At 35.1% G+C, this 26,101-nt stretch overlaps 2 protein-coding genes across 2 annotated transcripts; both read left to right on the top strand.

The window, feature by feature from the left end:
• The first annotated feature begins 254 nt into the window (after positions 1 to 254).
• Positions 255 to 14,779, top strand: LOC120632968 (polyadenylate-binding protein 2-A). Its single transcript, XM_039902964.1, has 7 exons — positions 255 to 472; positions 545 to 704; positions 1,811 to 1,949; positions 2,644 to 2,776; positions 3,687 to 3,816; positions 6,271 to 6,401; positions 13,174 to 14,779. Exons 2-7 carry the CDS (start codon positions 612 to 614, stop codon positions 13,205 to 13,207), a joined length of 660 nt encoding a protein of 219 aa, XP_039758898.1. The 5' UTR covers positions 255 to 472; positions 545 to 611; the 3' UTR covers positions 13,208 to 14,779.
• Positions 14,780 to 18,741: 3,962 nt separating this feature from the next.
• Positions 18,742 to 25,836, top strand: LOC120633307 (SAGA-associated factor 29). Its single transcript, XM_039903496.1, has 8 exons — positions 18,742 to 18,924; positions 18,998 to 19,116; positions 20,053 to 20,199; positions 20,529 to 20,654; positions 21,323 to 21,547; positions 21,834 to 22,091; positions 22,386 to 22,463; positions 23,635 to 25,836. The coding sequence occupies exons 2-8, from the start codon at positions 19,078 to 19,080 to the stop codon at positions 23,647 to 23,649; spliced, it is 888 nt and encodes a 295-aa protein (XP_039759430.1). The 5' UTR covers positions 18,742 to 18,924; positions 18,998 to 19,077; the 3' UTR covers positions 23,650 to 25,836.
• The last annotated feature ends 265 nt before the right edge of the window (positions 25,837 to 26,101 follow it).

Raw genomic sequence — 26,101 nt, 5'->3', positions numbered from 1 at the left:
CATTAAATTTTTTAACTCGGCATACTTCAATTCATCTACGTTTGCTACATTCATACCATACCCTGTGCATCCACCAGCGCCATTGTGGAGGATTTTTGAACTGTTATTTAGCGCAACAACTGGACACTTTTTCAACTTTTCTCCCATATAAGATGACTCTCCTTACCTCTACCCTCCATACTTGCACCCATGAAGTATTTAAACTATGCTCAATTCATAGACAATCTCCGCGTCATAGCAGTTTTGTTCTGTGTGTTGTTTGCAATTTTTGATAAATGTCATTTTGAGTCGGTTGTCAAATTATTGTTTAGCGTAAAAGTATTTGTGATTGAAATAAATCTGTAAATATTACAGGAATAGTAAGATATTAAAGTGTTAAAAACTATATGTGTGAAGTGAATTAACTAATAGTATATGTTGATTGTAATATTTTTTTAGTAGGTCAATCGAAACTTCTTTAAATTGGTTACCGGTACGTCAGAAAGCTTCGTTTGAAGACATTAGATAATTTGAACGAATTTAGCTAAAAGTATATTGTTTACAGGTTCTTCATGTGTAGTGTTTGGTTTGAAGATTTGAGTATTATTTTATAACGGCGGGAGTGAGCTGATATGGCAGATAATGACGATTATTTAGACTCGATTGACAACAATCATTCGGACGGACCCAACGGTTCAGTAAATATGACCGACAATAACCTGGGCGTAAGTATATCTCATTTATAATTTTAATACCTATGCCATGCCAGTGCATCGAACCTAGATAAGTGAAATATAATGATACTTCAATAACTAAATGTGGTCTTTAATATTTGAAGGAAAATAGAGGTACCTTTGAAAGATCCATAGGCTTACTAACATCGTATCAAAGCAGTATTCATTTGATATTGTTCATGTTTTGTTTTATAATTCTATCCACAATGTAGGGACATAAACATGTATGTCACTTTAAATAATACCTAAAGTATTAAAGCTGCCTGTGGTACTTTTTGGTTTTGGTGCAATAAACTGATTGTAAAAAGATAAATAATAATAATAATAATATAGATTTATTTATTAGAAAAATTCTGTCCATAATTGTTTTACAAAAACAAAATTGGGTAATTCAATCTATACTTTTTCTTGCAGTATTGTAGACCATAGCCTAGTAAAGCAGACATGGTTTATACATTAGATTAATGATCATATTTCTGGTTGGTCTGTTCACCTTTTTGGTTGTTTAATAGATATTAATTGTTTATTTATTTATATTAATTATCACATATGTGGCATATATGTATATATTATATTTGGTTGCCTGGAAGAAATAGCTATATAGCTATGAATTCACCAAATTGTACCTTCTACCTTAATGCTCTATTGTATTTCTGTAAATTTTCTCTGTGTTCTTCTTAATTTTACTTGCTGGAGGGTTCACTTTCCATCTCCCTCCATTACTTTAGAACGAAAAGGTACCTAGATTCTAAGTTCAGAGGAACAAAATTGTTTGGAATGTTGAAAACATTGCTTAGGGATGAAGCCCATGCCAGTTATGTGGGGATGAGCTATAAATAATCTTTTTCAATAACCTGTAACAATTCACTGCCTGACTAAGACCACTCCCAAGGGAGGGTTTGCCTATAATCACCATGCTAGGCTTAGGGTTGGTGTTCACAGTAGATGGTAGTAGCAACACTGATGCTGTTGCCCGTTCTCTGCTACATTCTGTATGTCTCCTTTTACAACACCCAATGGAAGAGGAGGGGTGGTGACAATTCTAGTGTATTCTGATCTGCTGTCACCACAATGATATAATAAAAACATTCTTTTAGGATGAAGCTTCAAGCACTGTTCCGGACCTGGCTGCCATTAAGGCACGAGTTAAGGAGATGGAAGAGGAGGCTGAGAAATTAAAGCAGATGCACACTGAAGTTGATAAAAAAATGAGCATGGGGAGCCCACCTGGACTTAGTAAGTTAGATTAAGAGCATGTTATGCTTTTAATGTTTTGGAAGCATTAATAGCCTTTAGGTAGGTTAGAGTTTCAGTTTCCCTTTGTGAGTGTCAGTGTTCAATATCTGACACAAGCCCAACCTTTTAAGACTTTTTAGTTTAAACAACAGACTTTGAAGAAAACAATCTTTGAATAAAAATCTGTATGCATGGTAAAGGCATGTGAAGTCGGCTAATCTGCACTGGGCTGGTAGACCACAGCCCAAAATCATAGGGAGAGCAGACTCGTGATAGCAATTTAAAACTCAAGCATTTGCTGTGGCGCTGGGTGTATGTATAGCTTTAAACACGGCGTTTTAGGAAATCCCATACATTCTCAATTGAGAAATCATCGGTACTTCGTACTGGCCGATCTATTGGTCGGATCCCAACTTAAGTAAGCATCCACGTCTTCTTCTGCTTGCGGCTCAGATTCGCCCTGGTGTCTCGTCGATCCATTGTGACGCCGCTGTCTAGATCTCCCAGCAAGCATTGGTTAGCGCCAAGAACAGCAGCACTTTCCTTGCTGGAAGAAATTTAGAATCTTCTGGTTTTATTATATATTTACCCAAAAGAATACTGCATTTATGTATCAACGCGGTTACACACAGTTAAAAAAAATAGATTTTACTAAGTAATATTTATTAAAACTACATTTATGTGTTTTACACAGCAAGTCCACTGAACATGTCAATAGAGGAGAAAATGGAGGTAGACAACAGATCAGTGTATGTTGGCAACGTAGACTATGGTGCCAATGCTGAAGAGCTTGAGCAGCACTTTCATGGATGTGGCTCCATAAATAGGTTTGTCTTGTTATGTATAATATAAAATTATTTGATTTACGAGATTTATGAAAAAACAAATGTCTATTGTTTGAATATATAAATACAGACTTTGAATATAGATTTCAGAAGTACCATAGAAAAATATATTTAAAAAATGCTGCTACTTTTATGGTAGCAAATTTTTGATAGGCAACTTTAAATTTGGTGGCATACAATCAATATCCATGGCACAGTTCTCAGTGTAACTCATTTATTTAATTATTTTTATACCAGCAGTTTTTAATGTTCCCTGCAACTTAATTTTTTTATAATATATCTGCCTTCGTTCAAAGTTACTAAACATTGAATATTATGATACCTAACAACAGTAATTATTCGAAGAAGACAAGGATTCAAAAACTATCTTGGCAATACTATGGAAATAATGCTTAATTTTTTATACTCCGCAATAAGCAGGAGAATTTGAACAGTGTAATTTACAATTTCTTCAATAGTACGAGTATAGCAAATTAAGCTTACTTTTCATAGGTATATAATTATGCAAAGTAACGATGTTCGATCCTATCCTGGCAATTAAAAGACTTGGTAGATAAGAGCGATTTTGATACAGCATTATTGTCGCGCTTTATGTTCAGAATTGAAACTGAACGTTAATAATACAGTTCCTAAGTAATTTTCTTTAATTTCTTTTTTTTTTGTTAAAATTAAAGATCTGTTCATCTTCATACCAAGTCTGTAGTCCAATATTACAAATAGCGTTACTTAAATATTTCATTGCATTGAGAAAAGTATTTTTCGTATTGTTACTATTTATGACAAACATCTTATACTGTTTCCACCCATGGGGTATACTGTTAAATACTCTCCATTGTTAATGTATATGTTTATGTGTAGCATGATTTCCAATCATTTAAAATTTTGTTTACAGGGTTACAATATTATGCAATAAGTTTGATGGGCATCCTAAAGGTTTTGCCTACATAGAGTTTCTAGACAAAGACAGTGTTCAGACAGCAATGGCTATGGATGAGTCTTTGTTTCGGGGTCGGCAAATTAAGGTAAGAGTTAAACAACAGTACCGCTAGCATGGGTAGGAGTCAATTTTCTCCCCGGGAATGAACGAAATTTTGTCTTCATCAACCTAAACCAAAAGTAGGTAAACTTCTCTTTTTCCCTGTTGCTGTGCTTTGGCAGGTGGACAAGTTATTTTATCCCTAGTTAGAGTATTTGTCTCCCGTCTATGCTAGCCTGTGCGCAACCGAGTGGGATCATATTTACGAAGTCTTTATATGGAATACTTTTTTACTAAGATTTGGTCTGGTGCTTTACCTTTATTATATGTACTACATAATGTGAACAGTAAGTGTTTGAGCTCTGTTTTAGAAAAGGTTGTTCTATAAACATTGTACAGCGGAAGCGCCATTCTCACCAATTCACTTGCATATGGAAATTGTTTGGTTTTGACGGCATAACACGCCAGGTACATTGAAATTGCATCCAAAGTGCCTGAGAATTAAGAGTTATAATTGCAATAATGATTTTTAAATATAATATATAGCAATAAGTGTTGAAGGTCTAAATGTATATATATATATAAAGGATCGATAATAATTGTTAAAACCCTCTATTCACATTGGAGCATCGTAATGGATCTAAGCTCGTATCCTGCCTCGTTTAGGACCGAAGGCCTGTTCCTAGCAGTAGGGCATTAATACCCTGAAGTTACGGACCAAATAGTTCCGCCAATCGATTGAGCATTCCGATGTGATGACGCGTTTAAACCGACGAGGTGTACATAACTACCATACCCAAAATTCTAATTTAAAACGTCTGGTTCTTTCATAAATATATAGTTAAAAATTCAATTATACAAATAAGCATTTTTGAGACATAAATTATTTCTGTTTGTAGTGACTCTACTACCAGTTCGGTAGGAAGATTCTTCCAAGAAGAAACTCTTATGCAACATCATTTTTACAATAATTATAGCGTCTTGCAAGAGATGAAAGTGGGGCAGTGTGCTTCCCACAAACCTTGTCATTAGAAATTCAGTAATTCAAACTCTTAATAGGAAAGCCCTTTGGGACCTTAGGCTGCATCATGGCTTATCGTAATGTGATATTGCAGTCGAGAGCTATCGTAATTAAAACAATATATGTTTAGATAACTGTGTAATGGTGATAACTTTGTTCGACCATTGTAATCCTTAATATTATTATTATAGGATTTTTCTGTGAGCTTACTTTTTATATAAACTTTGAAGTGGTTGAGCTTGTGAGAGACATATCAAATATTTCATTCGATAAATTGTTATTAAATAATATACAATTTCACTTGAATGAATTATTATTTTTTGTAACCTATTAAACTGCACGAGTTTATTTTAACTTGCAGTAGATATATACAACGTATAACCGAATTACGAAATAATGTTGAAGGATGCATAAGTATATTTCATAAGGAATAACCCCATAGAAATATTAAATCAAATCAAAAGGACCATTTCATTTTTCCATACAAACGAATTCAAAACATTCTAAATGTTTACTTATGACAACCCTATTGAAGATAGAAGACCAACACTCGCATAGGACCTACGCTACGCGACGCGTACCCTAATAAAGAATTTTTTATTTTGCATAGATGTTAGCCTGCAGTAGTAGTAGTATGGCTGTATCTGATTTGTTTCAGTCAAAACTATCGCAGTTGTTTATTCGAAAATTATTAGGTTTTTTGGTATCCCAGATAAGTCTGAGAGACTTATGTACCTATAATATATATAAGCCTGTGAAGTATTATTTCCGTTTTCATTTGCACGTTGTATAGAGAAAGAACTATGTTTTCTACCACGTACAACCTGAATGCCTTCAATGCAAGAGTGAATAGGTATTTTTGGGCAATAGCGCCCCAACTTAGACCTCATAATATTCATCAGGCCTGATATTCAACAAAAAAGCAAAAAAAGAAAAGTAGCAGATTTTTTTTTGTGGTAGAGCTCGTCTAAGGAAGTACTACTACCAGCTTATTTCTGTCGCTAAGCAGCATTCAATAAATAAATATACTACAACGATACACACATCGCCACCTAGCCCCAAAGTAAGCGTAGCTTGGGTTATGGGTACTAAGATTACTGATGAAGGAATAATATACATAAATAAATAGCAATATACATATAAACACCCAGCCAATGAAAAACATTCATGCTCATCACACAAACATTTTCCATGGGAATCGAACCAACGGCCTTGGACTCAGAGAGCACGGCCGCTGCAAACTGCGTCAATCGTCCGTCGAATTGTTACAATGTTGTGTTCCGGTCTAAAGGGCGTGGATGCCGATTGCACATGACGCATTACACCCAAGCCTCAGATTGATGGACACAGGACGGCACTTTGCAGGACGTGCTCCTTGCCTGCCCTGCGAAGTGTCTCTCTGTTAATAGGCAATGGATTTCCACTAACTATTCGTCAAAAAAAAAAAAAAAAATTATAATGATAACTGTTCCGATGCAGGTTATGCCGAAGCGCACCAACAAGCCAGGGTTGTCGTCCACCAATCGTCCTCCACGCGGTTCCCGAGGCCGCGGCCGCTCGCAGCGCTACTCGCCCTACTTCTCCGGCTACCGGCCGATGCGCCGCGGCAGGTACAACCCTTACTAACACCCCTACCCACCACCCGCCCCCCACCAAATACACTGGCACACTCCGCTAGGGATGATCGATATCGTTTACTGATATGTCAATATTGGAATTGATTTTCACCAATGACAATATCGATATTATACTGTCATTGTTTAGTAATTCTTTTTTTTTTTTTATGTTTTGTCTGCATTAGTATTAGAAATCTGAAGAGTATTTATCTTAGAGTAAACTAAAAATACCAGTCTTTATTAGAAAAAAATGAATCACCATTTATTTGCATTGTTTTCAAAATCTATTTGAATTAAAATAAGATTATTATTTTGTGTTAGTGTAATCTTTTTGAAACAAATAAAAAGCTTTGAGTGCTCTCGTTTTTTATTTTTTATTTTGATTCAGGACCTAATGTAGATGTGACTGTTTATGCTCAAAATAGGATAAAATATCGATCATTCCTACCCCATTCCCGTCCTGGCGTAGCTAGAGGTTTGAGGTACGATATAATAGGCAGGGCTGTGAAGTACCATCGTACACGCTACTTCTAATAATTGTGTACACTACTAATCAAAGTAACGTAGGTTTACTTTGATAGAATGTTTGGGTCTACCTCAATAAAATAGCTACACTTATTCTGACTGTACTCATAAATTTCACTACCCACCGCTCTATATCAATGCTATATTTGCATAGTTTTACTATGAACATAAATTTTATTAAAATATGACATGATAATTATTTAAATTCAATATAACTGTTGTTGTACCACAACCAATTGCTCAGAATGATCTCAATGCCCCTGTTTTAGTTTTGTCAGGAGTCATCTGAGCATTTTATGGCCAATCTTATTTTTAGTTGTATTACATTTATGTGTTATTTTTAAAATGTACTAGACATGTATCCAAAGTTTATGTAATTTGATTTCAATAATTTTATTATTTCAAGTAATAAAGTCCCATGTCCAATAGCAGAACCAAAGAACAATGGCGTAAGTTTTGTTGATAGAATTTGTGAGCGTTTACAAATGTGAACAATACAGATTTAGATAAAATATTTTCTTATATTTTTTCAAATACTGCTTATGGCTTCTCGTCTTTGTTTCGAAAAAAGATAGAGATGCATGCCTAATGAGATCTGACATGAAAATATAATAACCTTTTGTCTTCCATATTAGTTATGTTTACATAGTCCGGATATTACAAACTCTAAATATGCATTTCAATATTTTGTATTCTTTTTAAAGTACCTACCTTAACCGTAGATTTTAGATACTCTGGTTTACAAAATTTAAAAAATCTTTGAAATAAAAAGGATACTCACACGAGGTTAACAACAACCACAATATTTTTATTTAAAGGTAAACCTTAAAAACATAATGTTTAGGAATTCATACTCAACAATAATTTTTCATTAGTAGGCACAAAAAAAAAACTACTAAAATTTGTTTGGTAGTTCGCCATTGTTCTTTGAAAATACTATATTGTTGTTGTCACTCAAGTATCTGGTGTAATCTTTAATGGATATAAGTGACGTTCAGTAGTCTATTTTTAGTTATGCCCTTAGTTGAAACATTATAATGCCCTGTATGTAGTTCAAGTCACTTACTTAACAATGCAATATAAATCTAACTTGAACCTAATTTTTAAAACCATTCTCGAAAATATAGTATATATAGTGTTATGTTTTCAATGGCTGAGGATTTGCTTAATGCGTGTTGAGGTTAAGCGCAATTTTACTGCAGTTTAAGCTATAGGTAGCGTGATAAACCCAGTTAGAATTTTGTGTCCAGTGCTCGCCTATATTTTTATACAAGTGGCCCCAAAAAGGTTGATATATAGTATACATGCATATAATAGTAGAGAAAAGGTAAGAAATTCATAAATTTATAATGTGATGTCGTAACAAACACATTTTAGTGTGATTACATTACAAGCACTGAACATTACGAGAGAGATCAAGCTATTGTAATACGGAGTTGTATATCTTAAAGGTATCGAATAAAGAGTCCTCGATGATATATGTTTAACTCCTCCATTTTTTAACTTTTACAATTGAAAAAAAAATTACGAGATTACGACTAAACTGACCAACATTAGTATCTACATTGCAAGTATTGGAATAAAATGGACTATCATTCATTGTTGTAAAGTCGTATAAGCCTTGTATCGCTTATTATTCATAAAGTCAGCCCCTAGTCTAACGTTTTAACAGCTAGTAGACATGAAAATGCGCTTTTTATATTTCTATACTGTTCGAAGTGACAGTCACTTGTGTGATGTTATTACACATAAGAGTCCTAAGCAGCGCCATCTAGTTACAATACTGGGAAACCTTACTGTCAATAGATGGCGCTCTTTCGATACCATACAAATCGTAGTTAACTTTAACGCGATCGAATTAGTAATCTTAGGTAGAAAATCTCACACTTACTCTGTAAGAATTTGTAATTTACTCTTATAGTTGTTCATGCTGTACGAATAGTCTTTCCCAAAGACAAAAAATCACTTAAACATCTTTATAAGTGCACACTATTAGATGTATCGAAGATTTAGTTTTGAAATACTTGTATAAAGTCTTCCTTTAGGCGCTTCTCCCATCACTAGAGAATTGACTTGACTTAACCTGTAAGATTTACTCAAATTCCTAAAACTTTGGAAACAGCCCTTTTACATTTTCAATCTATGCCTGTGTGTCGAAGAATATTTTAAGATTAATTTAATTTTACGTGTACTGTATGTAAGAATGAAATTATTAAGCATAATATTTGCAGTATATATTATAGCTATAAATGATATGTTTGCATGGTTGAGCATTTTGATATATTTCATTGTTTTTAGTACAAGCTTTTTATGTATGACAATTTTTTTTTTTAAATACGGTGTTGGTATGGAGCGGGCACATAAAACACTTCTCATTGTTGTGGTCACCACAAATTAATGATATTGTTTATTATTTTGTAGTTTGAGAATGTTACTCTGTTGTGCCTTAAGAGATGTCATGCTAAATGTTATTTAATATTTAAATCTTAATTGATATTGGTAAATACATTTGCGACATCCCCACCTTACACGATTACACGTACGGTTTGTTGTTGACCAGTTTGCTTCTAGACTGCCTCGCGTCTGTCATACAGAAATGACGGCCGCATGGCGTTCAGAAACAAGCACGACACGGTGTCCGTGGCGTATCAACAGTGGCGTCGCGTTGGGTGTTGGATGTATTTATGCCGAAAGGAATTTTTTGTATATTATGTACTCTCCGTACACAGATAATAATACTGTTTTGCTCCAGTACACATTCTTGAAACATTGTCACCATTTGGCATCTCTTATGTTGGTAGTTAGACGTTTGAAATTTTTTATATCAATATGTTGATTGTTGAGCAAAGAAATATAATATACATATCTATATACAAAACACTGGAACTGTATGAAATAAAGTTTGTGATTGACACATTTATGTTTTTTCAATGCTATATCCTACCCCTTCTTTCGCGCTTTCATTGCATGGTAGCATTTTCTGAAGCCATTAATTATACAATTTTTAGTTGACTTCTTGAATTTCACAAACTTCAAGCTATTATCCATTACATTGAACTATGTCACGACCATACTTTACTTAAGGAAAAAAAAATGTTTGTATCTGTCACATTTTTTGTACCTTTATAGTCAAAAGTACCTTTGAGTTTAGAGAACGTCTTAGATTAATTTTAGTAATGAATGTAATATTAGTCTTAGGTTAATTGTATATTGCATCAAATTCTCTCATTCAAGATTTGCCAAGATGGGAAAGACTAATGGGAGCTGCATTTTTAGCAACAGAGGGTTTACTACGATACCTCTAAGCAGTATTATTTTCAAAATTATAGTTTATGACACGACATCCTAAGAATGAGGAATATAAATCTGCAACAATACGTGAATAATATTAAAATAATATTGCTTTAAGTCATAGCATTAAGCTACTGGTATGGCGTAAGTACAATAAACTGGTCCAATGATATAAATGCTTTTGACTAAACACTAGTATAAGTTCTCGAAGTGCATTCAAATGCAGTGTAGGTAATTTATCATACTTGTCTAAAGAATAAGGGTGCGATTCTATTCCATAAATAAAATTCGTGATCATGCATTGCCAAAAAACTTGTCTGTATAATCTTTGGAACGTCGTAATGATGTTTGTAGATACAAGTGTGAAAATTGGTCATGTTAAGTTCTTATGTATTGGGTAAGTAGCGATACTATAAATGACGTCCACAGGGTGTTCCACTATGGTAGGCATCAAGCAGATTATTTAAATGATAAATCATTGTCCAATAATGGTAAAAAAAGTATCATAGCGAAATGTTGAGCTTCCTAATATGTGACTGTGATCTGGGTCCAGCGACTTCACGTTCACGTTTGTTGCGAATATACAAATATACACACCGGCATATTAAGCGGAACCCAAAAAATTGGTCTGGTTTTATTTTAAAATCTTCTTACTACACTTCTTTTGTTATATAAAGTTTCATTTGTTTTACATGAAATGAGATCACATTAAGAATAGTTTTTGCGAGTAAAGGCTATTTTGGCTCTTGTTAAAGTTTCTACCCGTCTAGGCATACTGAGAATGATGTTATCGATGGTCTCCTTGGATAGTCTCCGCCATTCCTCAACTTCAGCGATTCGCAGTTCACCCACGTTAGCAGGAGCTGGAATTCTGAACTTCGAACTTTTCTTTTCAGCAAGTCCCAACCCGGTAATTTCGCCGGACACTCCATAACAGTGATATTCATATCATTAAGATAAGCTTGAGTTACCCGAGCGGTATGCGGCCGAGCAATATTCTGCATAAAAAAAAATCGTCACCGATACATGGGGCAAAACGGTACGACATTTTCTTCTAAAACTTCTCTGATATAGAGGGCTGCAGTCAGACTCCCTCTGTCAATCACTACCAAGTCTGTGCGAGTTCCCAAACAAATGCCCGCCCAAACCATTATTGATCCACCACCGTATGCAACTGTAGTTTCAAAATTTGTCTGAATGTATCGTTCTCCTTTGCGTCTATATTCTTTGGCTGCCGTAAATTTTATTTAAGAGAACTCTGCACTCATCACTAAACAATACCTTACTCCATTGGTCCGCGTTCCAAAGTCGATGTTCCTAAGCAAAAGTAAAACTGTTTCTACGATGGTTTACCTCGAGCCTTGGCGGGTACAAATTAACCCAAACCTTCTTCGTACCGTACGCTCACGGCTACACCCCGCACTGCTTCTAACTCATATCGGGCTTGGACGGCCGTCAAACGGGTGCGTCATTTTCTGCCTTGTCCTGCTCTTCTCACATAAGTACCGGTCACCCTGAACAGTTGGATACTGCGATGGATCGTTGAACGTGGTCGACGAAGATCTCTGGATATCACTCTGTAGGTTTGACCGTTTCTTCGCATTTCGAGTGCCCTGGCAATTTCAGTTCTCAACTCCAGATAGATACGCGATTAAAAAAAACTAACAAAAAACAGTATTTCAATGAAATTTTAAATCAAACTCAGAACGAAGAAATACCCGAAGTTCGCTCCAGATAAGGTATTTGAATAAAATTAAAACAATTGATTAAAATGTGATGTTCAGTTGTTTTCTTAATTTGAAAATATGTCTTTTTAAATCAAATGACGTATAAACCAGCCAGCAACCTTATATGACACTGTTATCAAACCTTTTTTTTGTGTTCCGGTAAATATGCCGCTGTGCGTAAAATATGTTCTATGCATAATGTCAAAATCATAAATTCAAGTCACCAGACAACTATAGCCCAATTTGATATGGAATGTGGAAATCAATGCGAAGGGCTTATGTTCTTGTATGGGATGTTTATTATCTAGTTATAATATTTTTTATTTTTATAGGCAAATTTTTGTACGGTTAAGATGAAATTTGTTAAATAATATATTCATAAATAACTGAAACTTAGTAAAATTTATAATTTAGCAGTGTATGACCAGTGATACATGGATTGAGTAAGAGTATGGCTATCGTATAGTGGTAGCTTGTCTTCCTGTATCTTTAGTATTCGCGACTGCATGGTCACGATCGTCGACTTCGACTTATCTACAATATAATCAAGCTCAAATTCGTCCCCACCCCAGCCAACGCAAGAGTATCGTTTGAGAAATCAGTAGTAAAGAATAGGACAGAAGCCTGCTTTTGTAAAATTAATTATCGGTATTCAAAAATTTAAGACTTGAACATTGTATCAGTAGCTCCATTTTCCTTTGACATCATATTTAGTTGAACACCCTGTTCACGCCACTATTTTGTTACGGATACTCAACGGTTTGCGTCGGCCCAAAGCAGTCAGCGGTATAGCGGGTTCACACGGTTCGATTTTAGTTGAACGACATTTGTTGCTAATTTTGGCAACTAATTTGAAAGAATACGTTCTGACGTTTCAATTTAAATTGATTCAACATTGGTAAAAAAATTCCATTTTTAGTCGCATCAAAAAAATTCCAAACCTCTTGATCGGCGTAGACAAAATACACAATTGAAGCCGAATTGAAAGTTGGCAGGTTCAGACGAGTCAAATCAACAATAGTTGAAAGGCATAGAACTTTGAATCTATTTTTGTTTTGTTATTTTCGTTGTCTTGATTGACGGTTCGAATCTTTTATGCGATTCAACATTTGATCAACTAAATCGATACCTGTGCACCCCCTATTACGGATGCTCGATGGTGTTTGTCGACCCAACGAAGCTTAGCAGCACTTTCCTTCACTAATGCCTTGCCTTGTTCGCAGAATTAGGCGCGGCGGTTATTGGTCGCCGTTCTGAGTGCGGTAGAGGGGGTACGGCCCCCGCTCGCGCCGCGCGATTTTTGAGTGGAAGTGAGCGGTGTAGTTAAGTTTAGTGCGATAAATCGACTCGTTTACCTCGAAGCTCGCTTCGTGCCGTTCCGCTCGAACGTCTGGTGTGCGTCTTAAAGTAACGAAAATCATGGTGTTGTACATTGGATAATTTAATATGCTCTCTTTCTGTACGCGTCACGAACATTTTTGAGATTGTTACTGCGCGTGTACTGAACGTCTAGTGTAAGTTTACAAGTGACCTAAACTCACATTGGAGCTGACGTAGATCCGTACTCTGTGTGGACAGCGAAATAAAATATTTTTTCATCTCCTTACTGAATTGCCTGATGTAAGTAATCTTAAATTCTAAACTAAACGTATATTCGGGTTGACAAACGTAACATGACATCGTTTGTTAATTTGATTACTTACGTTAAGTGTCCCGCACACATGCCACCGGCCACAACCACAAAACGCCGTCACCATATTTTCTGTAGTCGCCGCACACGGTTGACGACGGTGGTCGCCACACTCTACATTGCTGCTGCTCACTACAGAAAATGTGCCGGTGGCGGTGTTTTATGGTAATGGCCAGTGGTCAGTGTGTGGGGAATAAACCTGAAATTTAACTACTTAACACTAAACTGTTGAAATAGCTTTTCTCCGGCGTCTCGGTTTTTTTACTTGAAAACTGACACTAGGTGGCAGTGGTAATCTGTAGAAAAATTCTAATTTCTTCTGTTAGAGTTGGCGTGAGCGGGCGGAATTGTATTAATGGATTGCGTGGATGGTAACGAATTTTTCAGTGACTAAAGTACACCCATCGGACGCACTGGGGACCGCTGAGCTGACCCATGTGGCTAAAGCTGCTAATTTCAATAGCACTTTTAGATTCAAGGTCAACCCTACTATTCAAAAACTTATCTGACAGTTGCTTTTCGGTGCATGCCATTTCCCATACACAATTTAAGATGAGTTTGCCATCACTGTCAAATATTGTGTTTTGTAATAGTAGTCCGGGATGGCAACTGAGAAGATACTGACTTGCGGAGATGAACTTGATCTCTCGACTAAATTGGCGATTCGCGTTTTACTAATACTGTAGATGGGTAATGTTTAGCTTGTAAGAATAAAGTCCGCATTTGTTAATAGAACATGAAAAGTTATAAAGAAAATACACAGACTGCGATACAAAATGCGATATAGTACTTTAAAGTATGTACATGAGTCCATTTGTATAGATTATAGGTACTGCATAAATTGAGGTCGAAAATATGTACACCCTAATTAAAACTCTTTTTGCGAGTAGAAACCTTATGTAGGTACCTACTACGTTCATGAGCCCACGTCACAAAGCAAGTAAACAACACTTTGCATAGGCAGGAGATAAGAATTATATCCCCGTTTATTATAATATTATCTTGATTGTATTATCTGTCTTTAGAAAAATTACCTTCCCATGTATTCTGTCAATGAGACAGATCTTTTGATTCCACTTTGTCTTTGCTAAAACTTAAAATTTAAAGGGCTAAGTTATGTAAAGTTAATCATCCTAAGTCTGAAGCGTGCTGCGTAAGAAACTACGAAAAGTCGCACAATACAAGTTTCTCAAGGATATGGAATTGACGTATTTTTCTATTGATATCATTGTCAGCCCTGCTCTAGTATCACATCTCGTTTCACATCAACATTATAGTGCAGTTTTAGAGCATTTTTAGCAAGCATTTCTTACGCGCAGAATTTTCCAAGGGCACTTCTCCCTACACAATATGAACTCAATGCTCAAATCTCATCGAGACCACTCTACCAAGAGAAATTATGTGACCAAAGGCGTTCCGGGCCTGCATTGCTTTGCGAAAGTGTTGCTATGGCGTATTCATACATTTATTCAGCGTTGCGGTACGATGCTTCATATAAACCGCATGGGTGTGGGCTTAATATTACTTCCATACATCCAGGTTAGCTCGCTACCTTCTTTGACTGCATTATTACTTAACTTCAACTGAGATTATAGTGGGATGGTAAATAAGTATAATAGCAGAAATTTTGCAATACAAATGCGTTGATTTTCATGAACCTAACCAAACCTAACGCTTACTGTACTTTGCCGCACTTTTGTTTATCTTCTTACAGCATAGCACATGTCATCTCCGGTTGAATTTGACGCTCAGCTATTTTGAAATAGGGATACGAGGTTAGGAAAGGGGGCTAGCTAATTGGGTATTAGAGTATTCATACTAAAAAAACTTTTGTTCCTCAACTCTTTCCTGGTATAATAGCTCTCACGGTAGTCATTTTACCATAAATATCAGTAAGTTATGGTCAAACGAGATAACGTATTAGTATGGAAAAAAAAACCATATCCTAAACAATAAAATATACTTTTTAAAGATGGTTTCTTGATACCCACTTTCCCAATGGCCTCGTATAAATTACATTATTATACTTTCCTTGTAAGAGTTATGCAGTATTAGTGGCATATTTATTATTAATAACCTGCTTATGCTTTGAATAATTTTCATATTCATGATTATGAATTAATACAAATAATAATTCAATATTTGATTTATACAGCTATGCAGCAGTGGATTTATTGCTACCCTATAGTTGAAATGATAATTATATAAATCCAACATTGAATAATACAGACTTCCAGACAATTTCCGGTAAATATAATTTGTCCTTTTTTATAAATTTACTAGTTTAGATGTCTAATTTTTCTCAATAAACTTGATAGAAATTTATTTCATCATCTAAGTATATAAGAAGCAAAATATAATGAAAGATGTAGTAGCTAACTATTTTTATTACATAATTGAACTAAGATTTAATGTTAAGGTATTCATACTTGTTGACAATTGTTACTAAGAGTTATTTTGTATTGCAAAGTATTAAGTAGTACTGTTCCAGGAAATGTCTAAAACTAAGCGCATACAAGCGGACCGCAACGCAAAGCATATTGCAGAATACTATAATCTTTTTAACATTTTACAGCTTCTTCCACAAAAATTAAACTAAAAGACATAACATTAATTAATAAATCTAATTTAATCAATCTTCTAAATGATGGATATTTACCGCTGGACTTCGAAGGACTTTCATCGAGGCAGTTGGATAGTAGCACTTGCCTTCATCGTTATTAACCCATTAACTGCTCACTACAGCGTATAGTAGTCTACCAACCTGGCTAAGTGCTATCTGATATCTGAGATGATAAGCAGACTAATAATCTGGAACCGCTAATGGATTGTGATACTGGGACACAGTTGTGCCACTAGGTGGCGCTCTCTCGATACCATATTATATTACACTGAATAAATAAACTTAGGTAGAAAAAACTCTTACATTGCACCCTGGTAACGAATATTTATATCATCATTTGTGATTGCCTGAACCAAATAATCAGTTGGACGGCGCGTTGCTTTGCACGGGAACCACAGCTAAGATAATAATAAAAGGTTTCAAAACCGCAACTTCTGAGAATTTGATTTCCAAACCGTAGATTCCGATAGTCTCTACAAAAGAAAAACATGACGTTACAAATGCTTATAACTTCCCTACTGGAAATAAGGAGGCTGATTAAACTAGTTTTCTAGTTATCTGCATTGCAGTGCGGGACGGTGGAACGTGTGCTAGTCTTAAGTCATAACAAGCATTTAGATAGATAGTCCTTAGAATAAAATGTTACAAATTAGCACTAATAACTACTGTACTAAACTAAGTAAAAATAAAGTATATCGTAGTTGAAATTTTCTTAGGACAGTTAGTTAGCTTCAGCATATATTTTTAAGGGATTGTGAATAGAAATTATTGAATTATCAATGACATATTTTAAAGTAATCAAAATGAAAATTCCACGAAAAATTGTTTTATTAATACGTTATTTTAATTATATCTTTCCCAAAACCAGTATTGATTCTTCTGTAATGCAACTTTTTTAGGTTATTATCATAAACAGTGTATCACCTTACGGTATTAAATATAAGTATAATTTTTTGATTTGATTTGAGAGATATTGGATAAGATAAGATGTTAGTGTTATATGCTTATCCTCTTGAATTCATTCTTATTAGGTGATTACGATAGCCTTGATTTTTAGAGTTGTTGCCCATAAGTTGGCTTTAAGTTTTATGTACCTACATTTTATTAAATAATCGAATATTGGCTTAACCAGAAAAGTCAATTTTATCTTTACTAAATTTTGTATTTCACCATTTTAAAGTATTCATTAAATTACAAGATAATTGTTCTAATCTTTACGAAATTCTTGAAGATTTTGTTTTTAATAATTATTATTGCAAGCACAATCTTTTAAGTAATTTTTTAAAGAGGATTGCTATAACATTGAGGAGTGATATTCTGACAAAATGCCTACATACTTCTAATATTTTAGTAATGGTGTTAATATTTATTCATCCAAAAATTTTCACTTCCTCTGAAATATCAAAAAAAAATATTTTCTGTAAAACAGGCCAAACAATCAGGTTGCTAACGTAAGTTTTAGCTTAGAAGCTATGGATTAATTTCCACATGAAAGAGACAACGAAACACTCTGCAATTTGTGCAATACCATGTCACTCCAGAAATTTCCAGAAAATTATATGATATGGCAACACTAATGGCTAATCTAAGGATGATTGAGCAACACCTTTGCTTGTAATATATCTTGCATTCTTTTCATGTATTGTTGTTTGATGAATACTTAATTCAATGTTTTCATGTAATTTGTATAATACAATGTACTACCCTCACTATAATTTAAAAGAAGGTAAAATTTGAATAATTGGTAAAAAAAAAGGATAAAAGTGTGCTGGATAAGAATAATTTTAAGAAACAAAATAGCGTTTTATTTTTAATCCTCTTTCACCTTTAATTTTTTATACTACCTATATAAGTAACCTAAGCTAATCGCTCATGGTTTAGCACTTTAAAAAGTGGACTGAAAAAGATTACTAATGGGCGGGTCTCCTAAAATGGTAAGGATTGCAGGCCGTAGTCTACTACTACGCTGGCTCAGTGCGAACTGTGGACTCCACACGCCTTTGAGAACGTTATGTCTCCATAACTGGGGCATACTAGTAGTTCCCCATGATATTTTATTTCCTTTTTGCAGAAAGTGATATTTAAATTGCACGAAACTCTCATATCTTGGGAAAAGTTGCATGCGACGTAACACGTGTGTGTTATCTGTGGACACAACAGATGTACTTTATTTTCGGTCTCGCCTTTGTTTTCATAGCTATCGCTTATATTGAATTAATGGTCACGGCAAGCGACCTGATTGTGTTATTGATGTGTGTACCTGGTTTATTGTTTCTGGTTTTACCCTGGACAGCCGTGTTTTAGTTTCTTCCCCGTTTTCGTTCTTTGTAGGCTCCGGCTCGAAGTAAATATTTATACCTACTTCAATGTTTGTTGCTGTATTTAATCTGCTGTTACTGTTACAAACATGGCTGTACAGTGATATACCTTTTCCTTTTACCAATGGGAATGAATAAAGGAAGTTAAGTGTCAGTGTCAAAAAGATTGACAGGATTTTTTTTTACCTTTTCTAGATAAAAAAATTGTTATTGAAAGAAAATCACAAATAGGAAAGAAAAACTATTGCGTACGATTGTAGTGTGTAATTTCATATTTACAGTTTTATTCGGATATTTAGAACATATGCTGCAAAATACTATTTGGCTCAAATTAATTTTGCTCGTGAGTATGGCTGCTGTATTTTATTTTCCGTGTTTACCTATTTTGTTTTGAAAACATTCTTGCTCTTGCGTAGGTGTTCCTGAGTGCTAGTTGGTTCCACGTAATTTATTTGAGTTGGAGGCTTTCTGAATCAGTGAATCCCACAAAATAACAATGCCGCTAACTGCAGACGTCGCGGCGCAGCAAGTACAGGTACAAGACTAATGTAGCTAGTTAAAACTCTTGTTGTCTTGGTAGTCCAATATCACTACCATCCTATTTTTGATATGAATGCAAGAGTGTTTGTTTGTTTGACATTCCTTTTGCGCCCTAACTGAGCAACCAATCAACATGATGTGACGTATAGTTATATACTTGAAAGAACGGGGAGAAACATAGGCTACTTTTTATTCCAGGAAAACAAATGTGTTCCGCGAGATTTGTATAAAAGTTAAAACTGTAATATATATGAATGTGTAAAGGTAGGACAAAGAAAAGAATAAACCAATACACATTTGCATTTATAATATTACTTAGGATGACCAATTGTATAGACTGACTTTTTGGTCAAATTATAACAGCAACCCAGATAATCTGTCAATCATGGGTAAAAATAATAAATAAAATAAAATGCCATGAAAATATAATTTAGCATCCTATATCTACAATAAGGCTTACTGTTAGGGAGTGTGGCAGTTATATTAAACCCATACCTCTGATCGGTTTTTATGCAACATTGTACCAGATGCTAAATCACTTAGCATCAAGTCTTTGCTAGGAGGGAGTAACTAGCCACGGCCGAAGCCTACTACCAGGCAGCCTATAGCATGGTTAACATGGGCAAGAAACATTTTTCTATATTGGGAAAAGACAAAATGTTTTTCCACGGTTTTCTCACTCTCAGAGTATGATTGCATAGGTTGAAATAGTAGTTGGTGTTAACTTTGTATTTTCTTTGTTACTTTGGCATGTGTATAGTTAAATTTTATCCCCTGTTAGTGAATATAATTGGGGGATACATTTTTGACTCCTGCTCATGCTAGCCATGCAGGTCGGACCAATGCCAATTTGGCAATTGTACTCTCAAAATTTGCTCATAATGATGCAGCAAAGTATACCAATCCAGAGTAATCTAAATGTTTGTTACAGGAGCGTTTAAGGTCTTTGCACAGGCTGATATATGAAATAGAAACAGAGAGGACTCGTAATGAACAGTGCATTGACTCTATATTAAGAGCTGAGAAGTCTACAGAATCTTCTTCTTCTGCTGATGATTCATCCAGTTCTTCACATCAGGTATGAAATACATTTTTCAATTTAAAATATACTGAATAGCTATTTATGTATTATCAGTGCCAATTTGTTATCAATACCTAATCCTGAAAGCTTTTTTTTTTTGTGATTTGCCTACTGAATAAAGAGTTTTTGACTTTGAATTTTTCTGGGATATATTTCATAATTTCAATGTTATAATTTCAATGCTATATTATCATACATTCAATTCGTTCAGACTAATAAATGTTATTTTTTAACATTTAAATTAATATGAATACAAAAACTAATATATTGATCTTTTTTCATAAACTTTAAATATATGTAGTAATTTAATACTTGTTTGTTAACAGCAAATGCAGTTAAAAAGTTTGTACAAAGCTGGCCTTACTGCATCTGAGCAGGAAGAGAGGGTGCTTCGCGCAGCCCTGTCGAGGATTTATGAAATACGATCCATTAAAAATGAAAGAAGAATTCAGGTTTGTTTAACTATTTTTGTCTTTATTCTTGATTCTAGTATAATAATAACTAAATAGTCTTCTTTGTACCACGTTAAATTGATGTGCTATTAATATTGTTCCCACATGGGGGCAACAGTTCCTCAATGTTGAGACAATCACTCACAGCAGTATTCACATCCTTAAAATAAGTACTATAATACTGAAATAATACATAAACATTATTAAAATTATATTGCTTTAAACAATGGATAGTTTTTGCTTCCACAATCATATGACACATGCATAACAACGTATAACACGCAGGTCATAACGCAACATATAACGTACAGACGTAACACAAGTCACAGCATATGAAAATAATAAACATACTATATACTACAACACACACACCGCCATCTAGCCTCAAGTTAAGCGTAGCTTGTTTTATGGGTACTAAGATAGCTGATGAATATTATTATGAATGTAATACACATAAATACTAATAATATACAGATAAACACCCAGAAACTTAAATACATTCATGTTCATCACACCAACCCACTGCGCCAACCGGCTTTTTTCTCTTTGACTTGGTTGTCTGAAAGTAATAACTATTTATTTAATACATAGTTCAAATACATAGTTAATACTTTCAGACAACTAATGCTCATTATGTTTAATTTGATCTCTTGAACTTGCTTACTCAGGCTCGACATGCTGGCAACAAGGAGACTATAGGCTGTGGAGCCCTAATGAAAATGTTGCTCAGTGCGGCGCAAACATTACCCCTACACGTGGGCCGAGTGGGTGAGCGTGCGCCCCCGCTTTGTGGCGCCGTACCAGCGGACGCTGGGCACATAGCGAGGCCGGGAGACGCCGTCGCAGCCCTAGTCAGGGTCTCTGAGAAAGAGGAGAACTGGATTTTGGCGGAGGTAACGAAGTTCTTGTATAAATGGTGTTTGTCAGGCTAGTTACAATGATTATGAGTATGATTGGTGTGTAACTTTGTGCTGTGCTTTGGTAGCGGCCCAGCATTCCGTGCCATACAGTATGGCAGGGCGGATTGCAGTTTTGTATAGTTTCCCTTTGATCTTTAGGGGCATTCTTCTGTCACACATTACGCCTGTGACCTGTCTCCACTTATTCCAGCTAGCTATACTACGATAAGTCAGTAGTGGTAATATATGTTATAGATTATTATATTTTATTATTCCACAGGTTGTCAGCTGGTTACCAGCTCAGGGGAAATACGAAGTGGACGATATAGATGAAGAGCAAAAGAACAGACACGTGTTGAGCAAACGACGCGTCGTGGCTCTACCGCTGATGCGCGCGGATCCTAGGACGGATGAACACGCGCTGTTCCCGAAAGGCGCAGTTGTTATGGCGTTGTACCCGCAGACTACGTGCTTCTACCGTGCGGTTGTTAACCGCTTACCCGGGTCCGCTGCCGATCCGTATGAAGTACTATTTGAGGTAAAAAAAAAAGTACTAAATCATTTCATCGTACATCTTAGTTTGTAGGGTTAGTACGGTAGGTTTGTACGAATAGAAGGAGTGGAGTTGCTGTGTTTTCCAAGTTGGATAGTATTGGGTAGAAGCAGGAGTTACTTTGCAGAAATCCATAAAAATTATGAAAATTAAGCTTAATTTGCTATACTCCACGAACTATAATAATAAATATCATTTATTCATACGATTATTAAATAGTGACAGAAATGAACAAACAGCAGGAGAATTACACTTAAACTTGGGTCTTTTTCTTCACAGGACTCATCGTACGCAGATGGGTACTCCCCAGCGGAACGCGTGGCGCAGCGATACGTCATCGCGATAAAGGAGGGCAAGGTGAGGATATAATATATGTATATTATAAGTATTTATGTATTCTATATACATATAAAAGAAAGCTGTGTTAGTTACACCATTTATAACTCAAGAACGACTGGACCAATTTTTATGATATTTGATTTTTTGGATTCCTCTTAGACCGGAATAGGATAATAAGCATTAAAATATAACATTCTAAAAAAAAATGAACCGCGGTACGAAGTTCGCCGGGACAACTAGTTATTCATTAAATTATTCAGCAGTTATCTTAGTACCCATAACACAAGCTACGCTTACTTTGGGACTGTGAGATGGCGATGTGTGTATTGTCGTAGTATATTTATTTAATAGTATAATATCATAATCATTGCCATTCTGTTACTAGCCTACTACAGGGTCACTTCACAAAACGAGAAGGATTTAGGCCGTAGTCCACCGGCCAAGTGCGGATTTGCGTTGTGGATAGGCTCTCAATCATGCAGATTTCCTCACGATGTTTGCCTCTATCGTTAAAGCTAGTGATATTTAACTGAGAAAATTCAATACGCACATAACTCCTATAAGTTGATAGGTACGTGCCGGAATCGAACTCGGTATCCGAAATGGCCGAAAGCCCTAAACACTAGGCTATCACCGTATCTATAGAATACCGCAGTCGTAAGTGCTACCATATGGCTTCACGCCCACGCGTCAATTTTATTGACAATATTCTGCATATTGACATTAATATTGCATATGCCCAGTATGAAGAATTGGAAGTATTGGTAAAAAATATTGTTTATATTTTAATTGTCAATAATGTTGACTGTGCGGTAAAAAAATAGTCAAATAATGGGGTATTATTACTACAAAAAATTTGATTTCCTCTTAAGGTGTTTTGAAAGAACATACTAAATAAATAAATAAATATACTACGACAATACACACATCGCCATCTAGTCCCCAATTTAAGCGTAGCTTGTGTTATGGGTACTAAGATGCCTTATGAATATTTTTATGAATAATATACATAAATACTTACAAAATACATATAAACACCCAGACACTGAAAAACATTCATGCTCATCACACAAACATTTTCCAGTAGTGGGAATCGAACCCACGGCATTGGGCTCAGAAAGCAGGGTCGCTACAAACTGCGCCAATCGGCCGTCAAAAAGTTAACCTTTGTCAAAATATTTTATTTCAGGGGCGTGGCACCTGACACTCGCGTTCGGCTCCGCCATCAGCGCGATCTTCGCCGCTGTCCACAGATTCGCTGCACTGAACTGTCTGCTAGTTTGCAATAAACATAGTTTTAACAAGAAACCAAGCAATTTTGTTGGACTTTAAAATTAGAATAGGATTTATGATTAGTGAAAGAACTGTAAATATTAAGGGATATAAGAACCTATTATGCTAGACCGTGGCGGGAACGAGCCGCGTACGAGATACGGCGAGACACGCATCCTAAACGTGTCGAACATCTTTTATGAAGCTTATAATTTTGCTACCTGTGGTACGTAAACACATAAGCTAACTCACACAGACGCACGCATCGACTGTGATTTATTCGGAGGTACCGTTTTGAGACAATCAATCGCTGGCGTTTCTCTAGTGCCAAGAACAGTCTACGATCTTTTTAAAAGCCAGTTGATTTTTGTGTAGTAAACGGCTGATCGAATTCGTCTTTTTCCAAACCGAATTTCATTTAACACTGAGAAAAATTATAAAATATTAGAATTTTTCTATTCTTGTCTCACACTTCTATTGAAGTTATGGAGGGTATATCTGTTTGGCCGTCAATTTCAAAATTCACATTGATAAATTTTTGGTGTTTGAAAATTTTCAACTTTACGTATTGTCTGTTATTAATGTTCTTTGTAACACTATAAAATGTTCGTGGAGCTTTAGATCCGTGGTCTCGTTCGTAACTCGTACGAGGCGTTCGTATCTAGACGTAAGCATGTGCGCTGGGATCTTTAGATTTCCGGATCCCTCATTGTCTAAGTAAGTTTATGTCTATGTACTTTACTCGTCGTATTTTATTAGTTGTGTCCCTACAGCACTGCACATCAGTTCGTTCAGGTGTCATGTTTTGTTCGTTTGGACTACCAACTTGTCCTACTTTGTTAATTATATTATTTATAAATATAAAAAAAATCAAATCACGATTTACATTTGGTTAATGTCCGATTTTCATAATAATTATACAACTGCGGCTGCAGAACTGGTTGGACAGAATATCTGGCCACCGACCCTCGAATAGACTGATCGTCATCGTGTGCTGTAGCGACAGAACAAAATGACTGGATACATGTACCCAAAATCAAAATGTAAATAAACTCATGTTTTTTCAAACCATTAGTATTAACAAGTACTCGCGCGCCGTTCCATTGGTTTGTTGTCAGTGTAGTGTGAATTTAAATAATTAAATATATTATATGGGCATGTCAGTTTAATATTTTTATGACTCACGGGTGACATAGCATAGAAAAATAATAGGTTATAGGTTATACGCGGTCGATTGAACTTCCCACGATTTCGTTTCAAAATGGACCGTCAATACTAGGGACATCGACGGCAGAGTTAATGTGACCGTGTTTTAATAATAATAAAGTTTTTATTCGGAAAACCTAATTAGGAAAATTACTATAGAGATAATTTAAACTAATCTACAATAAATACAGGGGTATGTATAAATACCAGAATGCGCTCGGCCTCTAGTTTTTTTACATTAAAAAGATCAACTTTTGTTCTGCAACTGTTTAACTCTAAAGTTTGTGAAATATTAAATATTCAATATTTTACATAGGTACTCTACTTGTTACTACTCTGTAGTGTCACATCGGCAACAGTGCTCGAACCACGACTCTTAAGCGAAAAGTGTGTGCGCGTAACATTTACGCCCGATTGAAGTGAAACTTTTATTATTATTTATTGATGAAAGAGTAAAATGTTCCTGGGACTCCGCCATTTCATTTTACGTTCTACTTAAAATTCATTCATATCACTTTCAAATTTTATAAATATTTTCATTTGATAATTTAGAATAATTGAGAGTAGAAAATTGAAGGTTATATTGGCATGTGCTGATCTAACCAGCACATATACTTACATATACAAACGACCGATCCAAATTATTATTTTTAAATAGCGAAAACTACACAGACGTCTGTCATTACTTCCGTGAGAAAAGAGATCCGGTTACTTACTCCCTAGTCGTAATACATTTTGAAAAGTCTTATAGCAAAAGTTGTTAGTTACAATGAAACTACAAGGTCGAGCGCTTTCTGGTATTTTTATTTAACCCTGTATAATAATAAAATATTTGTACATGCGTAAATAAAAGATTTGTAAGTTTTCATAAAACAGTATTTTTTCTGCTAATAAAGCATTTCTTCTCAAATTATTTGTACTTTTTTATTTTCTTTTATATATAAAAAGGACATAGACCGGTGGTATAATGATATGGTAAAATAAAAATTAAAAATGAAACAAAAAAAAATATTCTTTTGATATTTTTTATTACATACTAAAAAGTAAAATCTACATACAATACATGATAAATGGTTATGTCCGAAATATACAGTCATTTAATTTCGATTGTGGGCTAAAACTAATTTGATTTTACTCTTTTCTGATCATCACTTACAAGCTAGGGTTAAAAATAATAT

This window comes from Pararge aegeria, chromosome 21, assembly GCF_905163445.1.
Source record: "Pararge aegeria chromosome 21, ilParAegt1.1, whole genome shotgun sequence".
Taxonomy (NCBI): domain Eukaryota; kingdom Metazoa; phylum Arthropoda; class Insecta; order Lepidoptera; family Nymphalidae; genus Pararge; species Pararge aegeria.
The sequence above is the reverse complement of the archived record's forward strand: the minus strand, read 5'-3'. Positions and strand labels throughout refer to the sequence as shown.

Excerpts from the sequence above, each read along its gene's own strand:
- LOC120632968 (XM_039902964.1), top strand. The coding sequence starts at position 612 with ATGGCAGATAATGACGATTATTTAGACTCGATTGACAACAATCATTCG. Across the intron at positions 1,950-2,643 it reads GGGGAGCCCACCTGGACTTA|CAAGTCCACTGAACATGTCA; the intron begins GTAAGTTAGATT and ends TGTTTTACACAG. Across the intron at positions 3,817-6,270 it reads TTCGGGGTCGGCAAATTAAG|GTTATGCCGAAGCGCACCAA; the intron begins GTAAGAGTTAAA and ends GTTCCGATGCAG.
- LOC120633307 (XM_039903496.1), top strand. The coding sequence starts at position 19,078 with ATGCCGCTAACTGCAGACGTCGCGGCGCAGCAAGTACAG. Across the intron at positions 19,117-20,052 it reads TCGCGGCGCAGCAAGTACAG|GAGCGTTTAAGGTCTTTGCA; the intron begins GTACAAGACTAA and ends TGTTTGTTACAG. Across the intron at positions 20,200-20,528 it reads CATCCAGTTCTTCACATCAG|CAAATGCAGTTAAAAAGTTT; the intron begins GTATGAAATACA and ends GTTTGTTAACAG.